The 19,739-nt window shown below is 58.8% G+C and overlaps 1 protein-coding gene across 1 annotated transcript in view; it reads left to right on the top strand.

Moving 5' to 3' along the window:
- Positions 1 to 963: 963 nt before the first annotated feature.
- POMGNT1 (protein O-linked mannose N-acetylglucosaminyltransferase 1 (beta 1,2-)) overlaps positions 964 to 19,739 on the top strand; it is a 107,169-nt gene continuing 88,393 nt past the window's right edge. Inside the window, exons 1-8 of the mRNA XM_066598041.1 lie at positions 964 to 1,068; positions 1,166 to 1,346; positions 13,482 to 13,584; positions 13,661 to 13,776; positions 14,875 to 14,940; positions 15,114 to 15,227; positions 16,355 to 16,472; positions 17,390 to 17,488. Of these exons, the coding sequence (XP_066454138.1) occupies positions 1,212 to 1,346; positions 13,482 to 13,584; positions 13,661 to 13,776; positions 14,875 to 14,940; positions 15,114 to 15,227; positions 16,355 to 16,472; positions 17,390 to 17,488 (751 nt within the window). The 5' untranslated portion in view covers positions 964 to 1,068; positions 1,166 to 1,211. The remainder of the gene's footprint in view (positions 1,069 to 1,165; positions 1,347 to 13,481; positions 13,585 to 13,660; positions 13,777 to 14,874; positions 14,941 to 15,113; positions 15,228 to 16,354; positions 16,473 to 17,389; positions 17,489 to 19,739) is intronic.

The raw sequence follows: 19,739 nt of genomic DNA, 5'->3' as shown, positions 1-19,739 counted from the left end.
TCTAAACCCTAAAACTAACCCGAAACCTAAGCCTAAACCCTAAAACTAACCCGAAACCTAACCCTAAACCCCAAAACTAACCCTAAACCTAACCCTAAACCCCAAAACTAACCCTAAACCCTAAACCTAACCCTAAACCCTAAAACTAACCCTATACCTAACCCCGTGCTGCTTAACTGTAGTGTGTAGTGCACGGCTGCTGAAGGCAATGCGCGTGCACGCTGTGTAGTCACGTGGTGCCGAAGAGCCAATCAGGTGGCTCCAATCAGCAGCGCTGCTTAAGTGCGGCTGAAATCACAAATATGCGCGGGGGGGGGGGGGGGCACATGTTAACATCTTCTTCCCCACCTCTGCAACAATCAGCAATTACAGCAACCTGATTGGTTGTTAGGGCAGAGCCGTAGCAGAAATCACAAATATGCCTGCGGGGCTGCAGCTGCCCGCCTGCATATTAGCACTAATTGCTTAGGTTAAGCAGAGCTGCTGATTAGAGCCACCTGATTGGCTCTTCGGCACCACGTGACTACACAGCGTGCACGCGCATTGCCTTCAGCAGCCGTGCACTACACACTACACTTAAGCAGCACGGGGTTAGGGTTACGGTTTAGGGTTAGCTAAACCTAAACCCCAACCCTAAACCTAACCCTTAACCTAACCCTAAACCCTCAAACTAACCATAAAGCCTAACCCCGTGTTGCTTAACTATATTGTGTAGTGCACGGCTGCTGAAGGCAATGCGCGTGCACGCTGTGTAGTCACGTGGTGCCGAAGAGCCAATCAGGTGGCTCTAATCAGCAGCGCCGCTTAACCTAAGCGTAAACTACAAATATGCTGCCCGCCTCCACCCACCGCCATCTTTATACTCCCATAAGGGCGGGGCTCCTCGTTCACCCCTGCTCTACGTAGCGACTATTAACCCCTCCCCTGGGCGGGGCGAAGCTTTCTATTGGCTGACACATCGCTTTCCTTATTGGTCACGCTCGGTACGTACAGGTCACGTGTGTACGTGCGCCCCGCTGCTCTGCGATGCAATGAGAGGAGTCTCCGGTACCGGCCGGTGTGCAGCCGGTGAGCGCTGCGGCGATGAGCGGGTCTCCATAAGGACACGCCCCCATGATGATGTAAGATAGTTCCCGCCGCCTGACGCTGTCCCTTCTCTCCGCAGTCTCCATGCTTCTTGCCCAGAGAGCCGAGCAGCGGGCCCGCCACTGATGCAGCTAAGCACCCCGGGGCCCCCGGCTGCGATGGACAAGAGCGCCCCCAGCGGCCGGGGCAAGAAGCGCAGCTGGTACCTGGCCTGGAAATACAAGCTGAGCAGCCAGCGGGCGGTGCGGAGGATGTGCCAGGTGGGGCAACCGTCAGCAGGGGCGGGGAATCACGGGGGCGGGGGATGTGCCAGGTGGGGCAACCGTCAGCAGGGGTGGGGAATCACGGGGGCGGGGGATGTGCCAGGTGGGGCAACCGTCAGCAGGGGTGGGGAATCACGGGGGCGGGGGATGTGCCAGGTGGGGCAACTGGCAGTAGGAGTGGGGCATCACGGGGGCGGGGGATGTGCCAGGTGGGGCAACCGTCAGCAGGGGTGGGGAATCACAGGGGGCGGGGCAACCGTCGACTGGGGGAGGGGCATCACAGGGGGTGGGGGATGTGCCAGGTGGGGCAACCGGCAGTAGGGGCGGGGCATCACAGGGGGTGGGGCATCACAGGGGGTGGGGGATGTGCCAGGTGGGGCAACCGTCAGCAGGGGTGGGGAATCACGGGGGCGGGGGATGTGCCAGGTGGGGCAACCGTCAGCAGGGGTGGGGAATCACGGGGGCGGGGGATGTGCCAGGTGGGGCAACCGTCAGCAGGGGTGGGGAATCACAGGGGGCGGGGCAACCGTCGACTGGGGGAGGGGCATCACAGGGGGTGGGGGATGTGCCAGGTGGGGCAACCGGCAGTAGGGGCGGGGCATCACAGGGGGTGGGGGATGTGCCAGGTGGGGCAACCGGCAGCAGGGGCGGGGCATCACAGGGGGCGGGGGATGTGCCAGGTGGGGCAACCGTCAGCAGGGGTGGGGAATCACAGGGGGCGGGGCAACCGTCGACTGGGGGAGGGGCATCACAGGGGGTGGGGGATGTGCCAGGTGGGGCAACCGGCAGCAGGGGTGAGGCATCATGGGGGCGGGGGATGTGCCAGGTGGGGCAACCGTCAGCAGGGGTGGGGAATCACAGGGGGCGGGGGATGTGCCAGGTGGGGCAACCGTCAGCAGGGGTGGGGAATCACAGGGGGCGGGGCAACCGTCGACTGGGGGAGGGGCATCACAGGGGGTGGGGGATGTGCCAGGTGGGGCAACCGGCAGCAGGGGTGGGGCATCACGGGGGCGGGGAATGTGTCAGGTGGGGCAACCGTCAGCAGGGGTGGGGAATCACAGGGGGCGGGGCAACCATCGACTGGGGGCGGGGAATCACAGGGGCGGGGCAACCGGCAGCAGGGGCGAGGCATCACGGGGGCGGGTTATGTGCCAAGTGGGGCAACTGTCAGCAGGGGTGGGGAATCACAGGGGGTGGGGCAACCGTCGACAGGGGGAGGGGATGTGCCAGGTGGGGCAACCGGCAGCAGGGGCGGGGAATCACAGGGGCAGGTGATGGGCCAGGTGCGGCAACCGGCAGCAGGGGGCGGGCATCACAGGGGGCGGGGATGTGCCAGGTGGGGCAACTGTCGACAGGGCGGGGCATCACAGGGGGCGGGGGATGTGCACCGCCCTACATTGTATCCCTCATCCACAGCGCCGCCCTACATTGTATCCCTCATCCACAGCACCGCGCCGCCCTACTTTGTATCCCTCATCCACAGCACAGCGCCCCCCACATTGTATCCCTCATCCACAGCACCGCCCTACATTGTATCCCTCATCCACAGCACCGCCCTACATTGTATCCCTCATCCACAGCACCGCCCTACATTGTATCCCTCATCCACAGCACCGCCCTACATTGTATCCCTCATCCACAGCACCGCCCTACATTGTATCCCTCATCCACAGCACCGCCCTACATTGTATCCCTCATCCACAGCGCCGCCCTACATTGTATCCCTCATCCACAGCGCCGCCCTACATTGTATCCCTCATCCACAGCGCCGCCCTACATTGTATCCCTCATCCACAGCGCCGCCCTACATTGTATCCCTCATCCACAGCGCCGCCCTACATTGTATCCCTCATCCACAGCACCGCCCTACATTGTATCCCTCATCCACAGCACCGCCCTACATTGTATACCTCATCCACAGCACCGCACCGCCCTACATTGTATCCCTCATCCACAGCACAGCACCGCCTTACATTGTATCCCTCATCCACAGCACCGCCCTACATTGTATCCCTCATCCACAGCACCGCCCTACATTGTATCCCTCATCCACAGCACCGCCCTACATTGTATCCCTCATCCACAGCGCCGCCCTACATTGTATCCCTCATCCACAGCGCCGCCCTACATTGTATCCCTCATCCACAGCACCGCCCTACATTGTATCCCTCATCCACAGCACCGCCCTACATTGTATCCCTCATCCACAGCACCGCGCCGCCCTACATTGTATCCCTCATCCCCAGCACCGCCCTACATTGTATCCCTCATCCACAGCACCGCCCTACATTGTATCCCTCATCCACAGCACCGCGCCGCCCTACATTGTATCCCTCATCCACAGCACCGCCCTGCATTGTATCCCTCATCCACAGCACCGCCCTACATTGTATCCCTCATCCACAGCACCGCCCTACATTGTATCCCTCATCCACAGCACCTTACCGCCCTACATTGTATCCCTCATCCACAGCACCGTGCTGCCCTACATTGTATCCCTCATCCACAGCACTGCGCCACCCTACATTGTATCCCTCATCCACAGCACCGCCCTACATTGTATCCCTCATCCACAGCACCGCCCTACATTGTATCCCTCATCCACAGCACCGCCCTACATTGTATCCCTCATCCACAGCACCGCCCTACATTGTATCCCTCATCCACAGCACCTTACCGCCCTACATTGTATCCCTCATCCACAGCACCGTGCTGCCCTACATTGTATCCCTCATCCACAGCACTGCGCCACCCTACATTGTATCCCTCATCCACAGCACCGCCCTACATTGCATCCCTCATCCACAGCACCGCGCCGCCCTACATTGTATCCCTCATCCACAGCACCTTACCGCCCTACATTGTATCCCTCATCCACAGCACCGCGCCACCCTACATTGTATCCCTCATCCACAGCACCGCGCCACCCTACATTGTATCCCTCATCCACAGCACCGTGCTGCCCTACATTGTATCCCTCATCCACAGCACCGTGCTGCCCTACATTGTATCCTTCATCCACAGCACCGTGCTGCCCTACATTGTATCCCTCATCCACAGCACCACCCTACATTGTATCCCTCATCCACAGCACCGCGCTGCCCTACATTGTATCCCTCACCCACAGCACCGCCCTACATTGTATCCCTCATCCACAGCACCGCGCCGCCCTACATTGTATCCCTCAACCACAGCACCGCGCCGCCCTACATTGTATCCCTCATCCACAGCACCGCCCTACATTGTATCCCTCACCCACAGCACCGCCCTACATTGTATCCCTCATCCACAGCACCGCCCTACATTGTATCCCTCATCCACAGCACCGCACCACCCTACATTGTATCCCTCATCCACAGCACAGCACCGGCTTACATTGTATCCCTCATCCACAGCACCGTGCTGCCCTACACTGTATCCCTCATCCACAGCACCGCGCCACCCTACATTGTATCCCTCATCCACAGCACCGCCCTACATTGTATCCCTCATCCACAGCACCGCGCCGCCCTACATTGTATCCCTCATCCACAGCACCGCGCCGCCCTACATTGTATCCCTCATCCACAGCACCGCGCTGCCCTACATTGTATCCCTCATCCACAGCACCGCGCCGCCCTACATTGTATCCCTCATCCACAGAGCCGCCCTACATTGTATCCCTCACCCACAGCACCGCCCTACATTGTATCCCTCACCCACAGCACCGCCCTACATTGTATCCCTCATCCACAGCACTGCGCCGCCCTACATTGTATCCCTCATCCACAGCACCGCACCGCCCTACATTCTATCCCTCACCCACAGCGCCACCCTACATTGTATCCCTCATCCACCACGCCGCCCTACATTGTATCCCTCATCCACAGCACCACCCTACATTATATCCTTCATCCACAGCACCGCCCTACATTGTATCCTTCATCCACAGCACCACCCTACATTGTATCCTTCATCCACAGCACCGCGCCGCCCTACATTGTATCCCTCATCCACAGCACCGCGCCGCCCTACATTGTATCCCTCATCCACAGCACCGCCCTGCGTTGCCTCCCTCATCCACAGCACCGCCCTACATTGTATCCCTCATCCACAGCACCGCCCTACAGTGTATCCCTCATCCACAGCACCGCCCTACAGTGTATCCCTCATCCACAGCGCCGCCCTACATTGTATCCCTCATCCACAGCGCCGCCCTACATTGTATCCCTCATCCACAGCACCGCCCTACATTGTATCCCTCACCCACAGCGCCACCATACATTGTATCCCTCATCCACAGCGCCGCCCTACATTGTATCCTTCATCCACAGCATCGCCCCGCCCTACATTGTATCCCTCATCCACAGCACCGCCCTACATTGTATCCCTCATCCCCAACACCGTGCTGCCCTACATTGTATCCCTCATCCACAGCACTGCCCTACATTGTATCCCTCATCCACAGCACCGCCCTACAGTGTATCCCTCATCCACAGCACCGCCCTACATTGTATCCCTCATCCACAGCACTGCGCCGCCCTACATTGTATCCCTCATCCATAGCACCGCCCTACATTGTATCCCTCATCCACAGCACCACCCTACATTGTATCCCTCATCCACAGCGCCACCCTACATTGTATCCCTCATCCACAGTGCCGCCCTACATTGTATCCTTCATCCACAGCGCCGCCCTACATTGTATCCTTCATCCACAGCACCGCCCTACATTGTATCCCTCATCCACAGCGCCGCCCTACATTGTATCCCTCACCCACAGCACCGCCCAACATTGTATCCCTCATCCACAGCACCGCCCTACGTTGCCTCCCTCATCCACAGCACCGCCCTACATTGTATCCCTCATCCATAGCTTCGGGCTGCCCTACATTGTATCCCTCATCCACAGCACCGCCCTACAGTGTATCCCTCATCCACAGCACCGCGCCGCCGTACATTGTATCCCTCATCCACAGCACCGCCCTACAGTGTATCCCTCATCCACAGCACCGCGCCGCCGTACATTGTATCCCTCATCCACAGCACCGCACCGCCCTACATTGTATCCCTCATCCACAGCACCGCGCCGCCCTACATTGTATCCCTCATCCACAGCACCGCGCCGCCCTACATTGTATCCCTCATCCACAGCACCGCGCCGCCCTACATTGTATCCCTCATCCACAGCACCGCGCCGCCCTACATTGTATCCTTCATCCACAGCACCGCCCTACATTGTATCCCTCATCCACAGCACCGCCCTACATTGTATCCCTCATCCACAGCACCGCCCTACATTGTATTCCTCATCCACAGCACCGCGCCGCCCTACATTGTATCCCTCATCCACAGCACCGCGCCGCCCTACATTGTATCCCTCATCCACAGCACCGCGCCGCCCTACATTGTATCCCTCATCCACAGCACCGCGCCGCCCTACATTGTATCCCTCATCCACAGCACCGCGCCGCCCTACATTGTATCCTTCATCCACAGCACCGCCCTACATTGTATCCCTCATCCACAGCACCGCCCTACATTGTATCCCTCATCCACAGCACCGCCCTACATTGTATCCCTCATCCACAGCACCGCCCTACATTGTATCCCTCATCCACAGCACCGCGCCGCCCTACATTGTATCCTTCATCCACAGCACCGCCCCGCCCTACATTGTATCCTTCATCCACAGCACCGCCCCGCCCTGCATTGTATCCTTCATCCACAGCACCGCTCCGCACTACACTGTATCCCTCATCCACAGCACCGCCCTACATTGTATCCCTCATCCACAGCACCGCGCCACCCTACATTGTATCCCTCATCCACAGTGCCACCCTACATTGTATCCCTCATCCACAGCACTGCGCCGCCCTACATTGTATCCCTCATCCATAGCACCGCCCTACATTGTATCCCTCATCCACAGCGCCACCCTACATTGTATCCCTAATCCACAGCGCCGCCCTACATTGTATCCTTCATCCACAGCACCGCCCTACATTGTATCCCTCATCCACAGCGCCGCCCTACATTGTATCCTTCATCCACAGCACCGCCCTACATTGTATCCTTCATCCGCAGCACCGCGCCGCCCTACATTGTATCCCTCATCCACAGCACCGCCCTACATTGTATCCCTCATCCACAGCACCGCCCTACATTGTATCCCTCATCCACAGCACCGCCCTACGTTGCTTCCCTAATCCACAGCACCGCCCTACATTGTATCCCTCATCCATAGCTTCGGGCTGCCCTACATTGTATCCCTCATCCACAGCACCGCCCTACATTGTATCCCTCATCCACAGCACCGCCCTACATTGTATCCCTCATCCACAGCACCGCCCTACATTGTATCCCTCATCCACAGCACCGCCCTACATTGTTTCCCTCATCCACAGCACCGCCCTACATTGTATCCCTCACCCACAGCACTGCGCCGCCCTACATTGTATCCCTCACCCACAGCACCACGCCACCCTACATTGTATCCCTTACCCACAGCACCGACCGCCCTACATTGTATCCCTCATCCACAGCACCGCCCTACATTGTATCCCTCATCCACAGCACCGCCCTAAATTGTATCCCTCATCTACAGCACCATGCCGCCCTACATTGTATCCCTCACCTACAGCACCGACCGCCCTACATTGTATCCCTCATCCACAGCACCGCCCTACATTGTATCCCTCATCCACAGCACCGAGCCGCCCTACATTGTATCCCTCATCCACAGCACCGCGCCACCCTACATTGTATCCCTCATCCACAGCACCGCGCCGCCCTACATTGTATCCTTCATCCACAGCACCGCCCTACATTGTATCCCTCATCCACAGCACCGCGCCACCCTACATTGTATCCCTCATCCACAGCACTGCACCGCCCTACATTGTATCCCTCATCCACAGCACCGCCCTACATTGTATCCCTCATCCACAGCACTGCCCTACATTGTATCCCTCACCCACAGCACCGCCCTACATTGTATCCCTCATCCACAGCACCGCCCTACATTGTATCCCGCATCCACAGCACCGCACCGCCCTACATTGTATCCCTCATCCACAGCACCGCCCTACATTGTATCCCTCATCCACAGCACCGCCCTACATTGTATCCCTCATCCACAGCACCGCCCTACATTGTATCACTCATCCACAGCACCGCGCCGCCCTACATTGTATCCCTCATCCACAGCACCGCCCTACATTGTATCCCTCATCCACAGCACCACCCTACATTGTATCCCTCATCCACGGCACCGCCCTACATTGTATCCCTCATCCACAGCACCGCCCTACATTGTATCCCTCATCCACAGCACCGCCCTACATTGTATCCCTCATCCGCAGCACCGCCCTACATTGTATCCCTCATCCATAGCACCGCGCCGCACTACATTGTATCCCTCATCCACAGCACCGTGCTGCCCTACATTGTAGCCCTCATCCACAGCACCGCCCTACATTGTATCCCTCATCCACAGCACCGCCCTACATTGTATACCTCATCCACAGCACCGTGCTGCCCTATATTGTATCCCTCATCCACAGCACCGCCCTACATTGTATCCCTCATCCACCGCACCGCCCTACATTGTATCCCTCATCCACAGCACCACCCTACATTGTATCCCTCATCCACGGCACCGCCCTACATTGTATCCCTAATCCACAGCACCGCCCTACATTGTATCCCTCATCCACAGCAGCGCCCTACATTGTATCCCTCATCCACTGCACCGCCCTACATTGTATCCCTCATCCACAGCACCGCCCTACATTGTATCCCACCGCGCCGCCCTACATTGTATCCCTCATCCACAGCACCGCGCCGCCCCACATTGTATCCCTCATCCACAGCAGCGCCCTACATTGTATCCTTCATCCACAGCACCGCCCTACATTGTATCCCTCATCCACAGCACCTCCCTATATTGTATCCCTCACCCACAGCACCGCCCCGCCCTACATTGTATCCTTCATCCACAGCTCCGCACTACACTGTATCCCTCACCCACATCACCGCCCCGCCCTACATTGTATCCCTCACCCACAGCACCGCCCCGCCCTACATTGTATCTCTCATCCACAGCACCGCGCCACCCTACATTGTATCCCTCATCCACAGCACCGCCCTACATTGTATCCCTCATCCACAGCACCGCCCTACATTGTATCCCTCATCCACAGCACCGTGCTGCCCTACATTGTATCCCCCACCCACAGCACCGCGCCGCCCTACATTGTATCCTTCATCCACAACACCGCTCCGCACTACACTGTATCTCTCATCCACAGCACCGCGCCACCCTACATTGTATCCCTCATCCACAGCACCACCCTACATTGTATCCCTCATCCACAGCACCACCCTACATTGTATACCTCATCCACAGCACCACCCTACATTGTATCCCTCATCCACAGCACCACCCTACATTGTATCCCTCATCCACAGCACCACCCTACATTGTATCCCTCATCCACAGCACCACCCTACATTGTATACCTCATCCACAGCACCGTGCTGCCCTACATTGTATCCCTCATCCACAGCACCGCCCTACATTGTATCCCTCATCCACAGCACCGCCCTACATTGTATCCCTCATCCGCAGCACCGCCCTACATTGTATCCCTCATCCACAGCACCGCCCTACATTGTATCCCTCATCCACAGCGCCGCCCTACATTGTATCCTTCATCCACAGCACCGCTCCGCACTACACTGTATCTCTCATCCACAGCACCGCGCCACCCTACATTGTATCCCTCATCCACAGCACCGCCCTACATTGTATCCCTCATCCACAGCACCGTGCTGCCCTACATTGTATCCCCCACCCACAGCGCCGCCCTACATTGTATCCCTCATCCACAGCACTGTGCTGCCCTACATTGTATCCCTCATCCACAGCACCGCCCTACATTGTATACCTCATCCACAGCTCCGTGCTGCCCTACATTGTATCCCTCATCCACAGCACCGCCCTACATTGTATCCCTCATCCACAGCACCGCCCTACATTGTATCCCTCATCCGCAGCACCGCCCTACATTGTATCCCTCACCCACAGCACCGTGCTGCCCTACATTGTATCCCTCACCCACAGCACCGTGCTGCCCTACATTGTATCCCTCACCCACAGCACCGTGCTGCCCTACATTGTATCTCTCACCCACAGCACCGTGCTGCCCTATATTGTATCCCTCATCCACAGCACCGCCCTATATTGTATCCCTCATCCACAGCACCGCCCTACATTGTATCCCTCATCCACAGCACCGCCCTACATTGTATCCCTCATCCACAGCACCGCCCTACATTGTATCCCTCATCCACAGCACCGCCCTACATTGTATCCCTCATCCACAGCACTGCGCCGCCCTACATTGTATCCCTCATCCACAGCACCGTGCTGCCCTACATTGTATCCCTCATCCACAGCACCGCCCTACATTGTATACCTCATCCATAGCACCGTGCTGCCCTACATTGTATCCCTCATCCACAGCACCGCCCTACATTGTATCCCTCATCCACAGCACCGCCCTACATTGTATCCCTCATCCACAGCACCGCCCTACATTGTATCCCTCATCCACAGCACCGCCCTACATTGTATCCCTCATCCACAGCACCGCCCTACATTGTATCCCTCATCCACAGCACCGCCCTACATTGTATCCCTCATCCACAGCACCGCCCTACATTGTATCCCTCATCCACAGCACCGCCCTACATTGTATCCCTCATCCACAGCACCGCCCTACATTGTATCCCTCATCCACAGCACCGCCCTACATTGTATCCCTCATCCACAGCACCGCCCTACATTGTATCCCTCATCCACAGCACCGCCCTACATTGTATCCCTCATCCACAGCACCGCCCTACATTGTATCCCTCATCCACAGCACCGCCCTACATTGTATCCCTCATCCACAGCACCGCCCTACATTGTATCCCTCATCCGCAGCACCGCCCTACATTGTATCCCTCATCCGCAGCACCGCCCTACATTGTATCCCTCACCCGCAGCACCGTGCTGCCCTACATTGTATCCCTCACCCGCAGCACCGTGCTGCCCTACATTGTATCCCTCACCCACAGCACCGTGCTGCCCTACATTGTATCCCTCACCCACAGCACCGTGCTGCCCTACATTGTATCCCTCACCCACAGCACCGTGCTGCCCTATATTGTATCCCTCATCCACAGCACCGCCCTACATTGTATCCCTCATCCACAGCACCGCCCTACATTGTATCCCTCATCCACAGCACCGCCCTACATTGCATCCCTCATCCACAGCACCGCGCCGCCCTACATTGTATCCCTCATCCACAGCACCGCACCGCCCTACATTGTATCCCTCATCCACAGCACCGCACCGCCCTACATTGCATCCCTCATCCAGAGCGCAGCGCCCGCCTACATTGTATCCCTCATCCACAGCGCCGCACCGCCCCACATTGTATCCCTCTTCCACAGCGCTGCACCACCCTACATTGTATCCCTCATCCACAGCGCCGCCCTATATAGTATCCCTCATCCACAGCGCCGCCCTATATAGTATCCCTCATCCACAGCGCCGCCCTATATTGTATCCCTCATCCACAGCGCCGCCCTATATTGTATCCCTCATCCACAGCGCCGCCCTATATTGTATCCTTCATCCACAGCGCCGCCCTACATTGTATCCCTCATCCACAGCGCCGCCCTATATTGTATCCCTCATCCACAGCGCCGCCCTATATTGTATCCCTCATCCACAGCGCCGCCCTATATTGTATCCCTCATCCACAGCGCCGCCCTATATCGCCTCCCTCATCTCAATCCATCACCCAGCCCGGGCTCTCCGGTCTGCTAACAAAGCAGACTGAGTGCCCCTCTAATTCGAACTTCTCATTCCCGCCTCCAAGACTTCTCCAGAGCAGCACCGGTCCTCTGGAACGCACTACCAAAGGCTACCCGGGCAATCCAGGACTCGCAGAACTTCAGGCGTGCTCTAAAAACGCACCTCTTCAGAGAGGCATACCGAATTCCCTAAACAAACCCCTCTGTACTCCGCCTGATAACATGCTCCCTGACCTACTGACTGCAATCCCTGCCAGCCGTCATAAACCGCTCCTCCAGTCATACTGATCCTGCCGTCACACGGCTAAATGTCTGACCATTGGTTGTGTATAGCATCCCTCACTCTGCACCCCGCCACACTGGGCCCGTCTCCTCCACCCCGCCACACTGGGCCCGTCTCCTCCACCCCGCCACACTGGGCCCGTCTCCTCCACCCCGCCACACGGGGCCCGTCTCCTCCACCCCGCCACACGGGGCCCGTCTCCTCCACCCCGCCACACGGGGCCCGTCTCCTCCACCCCGCCACACGGGGCCCGTCTCCTCCACCCCGCCACACGGGGCCCGTCTCCTCCACCCCGCCACACGGGGCCCGTCTCCTCCACCCCGCCACACGGGGCCCGTCTCCTCCACCCCGCCACACGGGACCCGTCTCCTCCACCCCGCCACACGGGGCCCGTCTCCTCCACCCCGCCACACGGGGCCCGTCTCCTCCACCCCGCCACACGGGGCCCGTCTCCTCCACCCCGCCACACGGGGCCCGTCTCCTCCACCTCCCATACAGTGCACATCTCCAGCCCCTTTACCTTCTGTATCACCCCATTACTTGTAGTATGTAAGCTCGTTGGAGCAGGCCCCGCACCCCTACTGTCTCCATCAGCTGATTACTATGTAACCGCGGTTCTGTAATGTCTGTACTTTTGTCTTTCTGTATTCCCCCGTCTATGTAAGCGCTGCGGGATATGTTGGCGCTATACAAATACAGATTGTTATTATTAGGTGGGCGGGGGATGTGCCCGATGAGGGGAACCGTCGGCAGGGGGCGGGGGATGTGCCTGGTTGGGAAACCGTCAGCGATGGGGGGGCACAGCTAGAGCAGGCAGTGAGCACTGCAGGCGCATTGCGGGATCCGTGTCATTGCCTGGCACCGGAAAGTCAGTACTGCGTGTGAGCGCCGGCGGCCGTCCAAGGGACAGGAAGGACAGGAGTGGGCGGGGCGTCGCCGGAGCGCGGCTCAGCAATGATGGTGTACTGTTCTTTCAATATGGCTTCCTCCCGCAGACAGCGGCGGTTCTCTTCCTGCTCGTTACCGTCATCGTTAACATCAAGCTGATCCTGGAGACACGGCGGGCGGTCAGCGAGGAGGATGTGGAGCAAGATTACGGTGAGCCGCAGGGATCTGCGCCATATTTTACCCACGCCACTTCCAGGACGCATTTCTTTATGCACGTGTTCCACAGATGACGATGTGCAGAACGCGGAGTTCCCCCATCGAGGCGCCGGCGGCAGGAGAGTTCTGGACGTCGAGGTTTACTCCAGTCGGTCGAAGGTTTACATCGCAGTGGATGGGACGACTGTGAGTGCGCCATTCTGTTGGGGCGCGACTGGGTCCGGACCAGTGGGGATGGGGGGGGAGCGGGCTTGGGTCCCGACCGGTGGGGATGGGGGGGAGGAGCTGGCTTGGGTCTGGATCGGGTGGGGAGGGGGGCGGTCTTGGGTCTGGCTCGGGTGGGGAGGGGGGCGGTCTTGGGTCTGGCTCGGGTGGGGAGGGGGGCGGTCTTGGGTCTGGCTCGGGTGGGGAGGGGGGGCGGTCTTGGGTCTGGCTCGGGTGGGGAGGGGGGGCGGTCTTGGGTCTGGCTCGGGTGGGGAGGGGGGGCGGTCTTGGGTCTGGCTCGGGTGGGGAGGGGGGCGGTCTTGGGTCTGGCTCGGGTGGGGAGGGGGGCGGTCTTGGGTCTGGCTCGGGTGGGGAGGGGGGCGGTCTTGGGTCTGGCTCGGGTGGGGAGGGGGGCGGTCTTGGGTCTGGCTCGGGTGGGGAGGGGGGCGGTCTTGGGTCTGGCTCGGGTGGGGAGGGGGGCGGTCTTGGGTCTGGCTCGGGTGGGCAGGGGGGCGGTCTTGGGTCTGGCTCGGGTGGGCAGGGGGGCGGTCTTGGGTCTGGCTCGGGTGGGCAGGGGGGCGGTCTTGGGTCTGGCTCGGGTGGGCAGGGGGGCGGTCTTGGGTCTGGCTCGGGTGGGGAGGGGGGCGGTCTTGGGTCTGGCCCCGGTGGGGAGGGGGGCGGTCTTGGGTCTGGCCCCGGTGGGGAGGGGGGCGGTCTTGGGTCTGGATCGGTTGGGGAGGGGGGCTGTTTTGGGTCTGGATCGGTTGGGGACGGGGGCTGTTTTGGGTCTGGATCGGGTGGGGAGGCGGGCGGTCTTGGGTCTGGATCGGGGGGGGAGGGGGCGGTCTTGGGTCTGGATCGGGGGGGGAGGGGGCGGTCTTGGGTCTGGATCGGGTGGGGAGGCGGGCGGTCTTGGGTCTGGATCGGGTGGGGAGGCGGGCGGTCTTGGGTCTGGATCGGGGGGTGAGGGGGGCGGTCTTGGGTCTTGATCGTTGGAGGGCACTCCAGTGGGAGCCCTTCATCACAGTTATGCCTGCAGGTGTTGGCGGGTCCGTGTAACGGCTGCTCTGTGGTTGACAGGTGCTGGAAGACGAGGCCCGGGAACAAGGAAGAGGCGTCCACGTCATTGTGCTGAATCAGGCAACGGTACCACGGCTATATATATATATATATATACTGCCCCCTCCTGGTCAGAGCCGCAGTGTGTGGCGGCCTGAGGATGCTGTTTTGGTGGGAGGAGCCAGTTCTGCTAGCCATACTAACCAATCAGATGGCAGCTCTTGCTGTGCTACGTAGTAATGCGTCCGTTCCTTGCGCAGGGCCACGTCATGGCGAAAAGGGTGTTTGACACGTACTCCCCACACGAGGACGAGGCCATGGTCCTGTTCCTCAACATGGTCGCCCGAGGCCGTATCCTCATCTTCACAGTCAAGGTGAGTCCGTGATACTTCTTCTGAGTCGGCAGTAATGACGGTGGGTGTGGGCAGGTCTCAGTGGTGCAGCCTCAGGATGATGAGCGTCTGTGTGGCCGGGTCTCAGTGGTGCAGCCTCAGGATGATGAGTGTCTGTGTGGCCCGGTCTTGGTGTTGCAGCCTCAGGATGATGAGCGTCTGTGTGGCCGAGTCTCAGTGGTGCAGCCTCAGGATGATGAGCGTCTGCGTGGCTGGTTCTCGGTGGTGCAGCCTCAGGATGATGAGCGTCTTTGTGGCCGGGTCTTGGTGGTGCAGCCTCAGGAGGATGAGCGTCTTTGTGGCCGGGTCTCGGTGGTGCAGCCTCAGGATGATGAGCGTCTGTGTGGCCGGGACTCGGTGGTGCAGCCTCAGGATGATGAGCGTCTGTGTGGCCGGGTCTTGGTGGTGCAGCCTCAGGATGATGAGCGTCTGTGTGGCCGGGTCTTGGTGGTGCAGCCTCAGGATGATGAGCGTCTGTGTGGCCGGGTCTCGGTGGTGCAGCCTCAGGATGATGAGCGTCTGTGTGGCCGGGTCTCGGTGGTGCAGCCTCAGGATGATGAGCTTCTGTGTGGCCGGGTCTCAGTGGTGCAGCCTTAGGATGATGAGCTTCTGTGTGGCGGGGTCTCGGTGGTGCAGCCTCAGGATGATGAGCTTCTGTGTGGCCGGGTCTCAGTGGTGCAGCCTCAGGATGATGAGTGTCTGTCTGTCTGGGTCTCAGTGGTGCAGCCTCAGGATGATGAGTGTCTGTCTGGCTGGGTCTCAGTGGTGCAGCCTCAGGATGATGAGTGTCTGTCTGGGTCTCAGTGGTGCAGCCTCAGGATGATGAGCTTCTGTGTGGCCGGGTCTTGGTGGTGCAGCCTCAGGATGATGAGCTTCTGTGTGGCCGGGTCTTGGTGGTGCAGCCTCAGGATGATGAGCTTCTGTGTGGCCAGGTCTCGGTGGTGCAGCCTCAGGATGATGAGTGTCTGTCTGGGTCTCAGTGGTGCAGCCTCAGGATGATGAGCTTCTGTGTGGCCGGGTCTTGGTGGTGCAGCCTCAGGATGATGAGCTTCTGTGTGGCCGGGTCTTGGTGGTGCAGCCTCAGGATGATGAGTGTTTCTTCCCGGCAGGATGAGGGCTCCTTCCACCTCAAAGACACGGCCAAGAACCTGCTGAAGAGTCTGGGCAGCCAGGTAGCCGCCGGCCTCGGCTGGAGGGACATGTGGGCGTTTGTGGTGAAGAAAGGAGGTAATTGCATCCACTGTGCTGATGACACTGATTCCCCCCTTCCCTGTGTAGATGCCACGGAGCCTGTGCTGACGATGCTGATTCCCCACCACCAGGTGTGCGCTGACTAAGCTGCCCCCCCCAGCGTAGATGCCACTGCACTGACGATGCTGATTTCCTTCCCTGCCCCTCCCTGGACGTAGATTCCACGGAGCCTGTGCTGACAACCCTAATCCACCACCTCCAGGTGTATATGCCATGGCGCCTGCGCTGACAACAACAGTGCCCCCTGGGTGTATATGCCACGGCGGCAGCGCTGACGACGACGGTGCCCTCAGGTGTAGATGCCACGGCGGCAGCGCTGACGACGACGGTGCCCCCAGGTGTAGATGCCACGGCGGCAGCGCTGACGACGACGGTGCCCCCAGGTGTAGATGCCACGGCGGCAGCGCTGACGACGACGCTGACCCCCAGGTGTAGATGCCACGGTGGCAGCGCTGACGATGACGGTGCCCCCAGGTGTAGATGCCACGGCGGCAGCGCTGACGATGACGGTGCCCCCAGGTGTAGATGCCACGGCGGCAGCGCTGACGACGACGGTGCCCTTAGGTGTAGATGCCACGGCGGCAGCGCTGACGACGACGGTGCCCCCCAGGTGTAGATGCCACGGCGGCAGCGCTGACGACGACGGTGCCCCCCAGGTGTAGATGCCACGGCGGCAGCGCTGACGACGACGGTGCCCTTAGGTGTAGATGCCACGGCGGCAGCGCTGACGACGACGGTGCCCCCCAGGTGTAGATGCCACGGCGGCAGCGCTGACGACGACGCTGACCCCCAGGCGTAGATGCCACGGCGGCAGCGCTGACGACGACGGTGCCCCCAGGTGTAGATGCCACGGCGGTTGAGCTGACTCGGCTCCTCTTGCTCGTTGTCTTTAGGTCAGATTTATGGTGAAAAACACTCCAAGTCTCCGGCGTTGTCCACGTGGGGGGATCCGGTTCTGCTGAAGACGGACATCCAGCTGGTTCCTCCGGAAGGTTAGTCCGGCTGTGAGCAGATAGATATAGGCCGCGATGGTGGCTCCTCATCGCCGCCTCTAGCTCCGCCCACCCTCGGACCTCCTCCACTGAGCGGCTGCCATTAAGTAAAGCTGCACCAAAAATTCACTAATGTGAAACTTAGAGGGGTCCGAGACAACAGGGCGATGGAAGACGAGGAGATGGGGGTCCCTCACTACCTCTTTAGACACTACCATAACCGGGGGGCTGATACTGGGGGTCCTCACTACTTCTATAGACACTACTATAACAGGGGGGCTGATACTGGGGGTCCTCACTACTACTATAGACACTACCATAACCGGGGGGCTGATACTGGGGGTCCTCACTACTTCTTTAGGCACTACTATACCCCGGGGGGGAGGCTGATACTGGGGGTCCCTCACTACTACTATAGACACTACTATACCCGGGGACTTATACTGGGGGTCCTCACTACTTCTATAGACACTACTATACCCGGGGGGCTGATACTGGGGGTCCTCACTAGTACTATAGACACCACTATACCTGGGGGGCTGTTACTGGGGGTCCCTCACTACTTTTATAGACACTAGCATAACCGGGGGGGGGGGGGGGGCGGGCTGATACTGGGGGTCCTTAATACTTCTATAGACACTACTATACCGGGGGGACTGATACTGGGGGTCCTCACTACTACTATAGACACTACTAGAACAGGGGGGCTGATACTGGGGGTCCTCACTACTACTATAGACACTACTATAGCAGGGGGGCTGATACTGGGGGTCCTCACTAGTACTATAGACACTACTATACCTGGGGGGCTGATACTGGGGGTCCTCACTAGTACTATAGACACTACTATACCCGGGGGGCTGATACTGGGGGTCCTCACTACTACTATAGACACTACTATAACAGGGGGGCTGATACTGGGGGTCCTCAATACTTCTATAGACACTACTATACCGGGGGGACTGATACTGGGGGTCCTCACTACTACTATAGACACTACTAGAACAGGGGGGCTGATACTGGGGGTCCTCACTACTACTATAGACACTACTATAGCAGGGGGGCTGATACTGGGGGTCCTCACTAGTACTATAGACACTACTATACCTGGGGGGCTGATACTGAGGGTCCTCACTAGTACTATAGACACTACTATACCCGGGGGGCTGATACTGGGGGTCCTCACTACTACTATAGACACTACTATAACAGGGGGGCTGATACTGGGGGTCCTCAATACTTCTATAGACACTACTATAATGGGAGGGCTGATACTGGGGGTCCTCAATACTTCTATAGACACTACTATAACAGGGGGGCTGATACTGGGGGTCCTCAATACTTCTATAGACACTACTATACCCGGGGGGCTGATACTGGTGGTCCTCACTACTTCTATACCCGGGGGGCTGATACTGGGGGTCCTCACTACTTCTATACCCGGGGGGCTGATACTGGGGGTCCTCACTACTTCTATAGACACTACTATACCCGGGGGGCTGATACTGGTGGTCCTCACTACTACTATAGACACTACTATAACAGGGGGGCTGATACTGGGGGTCCTCACTACTTCTATAGACACTACTATACCCGGGGGGCTGATACTGGGGGTCCTCACTACTACTATAGACACTACTATACCCGGGGGGCTGATACTGGGGGCCCTCACTACTACTATAGACACTACTATACCCGGGGGGCTGATACTGGGGTCCCTCACTACTACTATAGACACTAATATACCCGGGGGGCTGATACTGGGGGTCCTCAATACTTCTATAGACACTACTATACCCGGGGGGCTGATACTGGGGGTCCTCACTACTACTATAGACACTACTATACCCCGGGGGGCTGATACTGGGGGTCCTCACTACTTCTATAGACACTAATATACTCGGGGGGGCTGATACTGGGGGTCCTCACTACTTCTATAGACACTACTATACCCGGGGGGCTGATACTGGTGGTCATCACTACTACTATAGACACTACTATAACGGGGGGCTGATACTGGGGGTCCTCACTACTACTATAGACACTACTATAACAGGGGGGGCTGATACTGGGGGTCCTCAATACTTATATAGACACTACTATACCCGGGGGGGCTGATACTTGGGGTCCCTCACTACTACTATAGACACTACTATAACAGGGGGGGCTGATACTGGGGGTCCTCACTACTTCTATAGACACTACTATACCCGGGGGGCTGATACTGGGGGTCCCTCACTACTACTATAGA

Source organism: Eleutherodactylus coqui, chromosome 3 (genome assembly GCF_035609145.1).
Source record: "Eleutherodactylus coqui strain aEleCoq1 chromosome 3, aEleCoq1.hap1, whole genome shotgun sequence".
NCBI classification, from domain to species: domain Eukaryota; kingdom Metazoa; phylum Chordata; class Amphibia; order Anura; family Eleutherodactylidae; genus Eleutherodactylus; species Eleutherodactylus coqui.
This window is presented reverse-complemented; position numbering and strand designations above follow the sequence as displayed.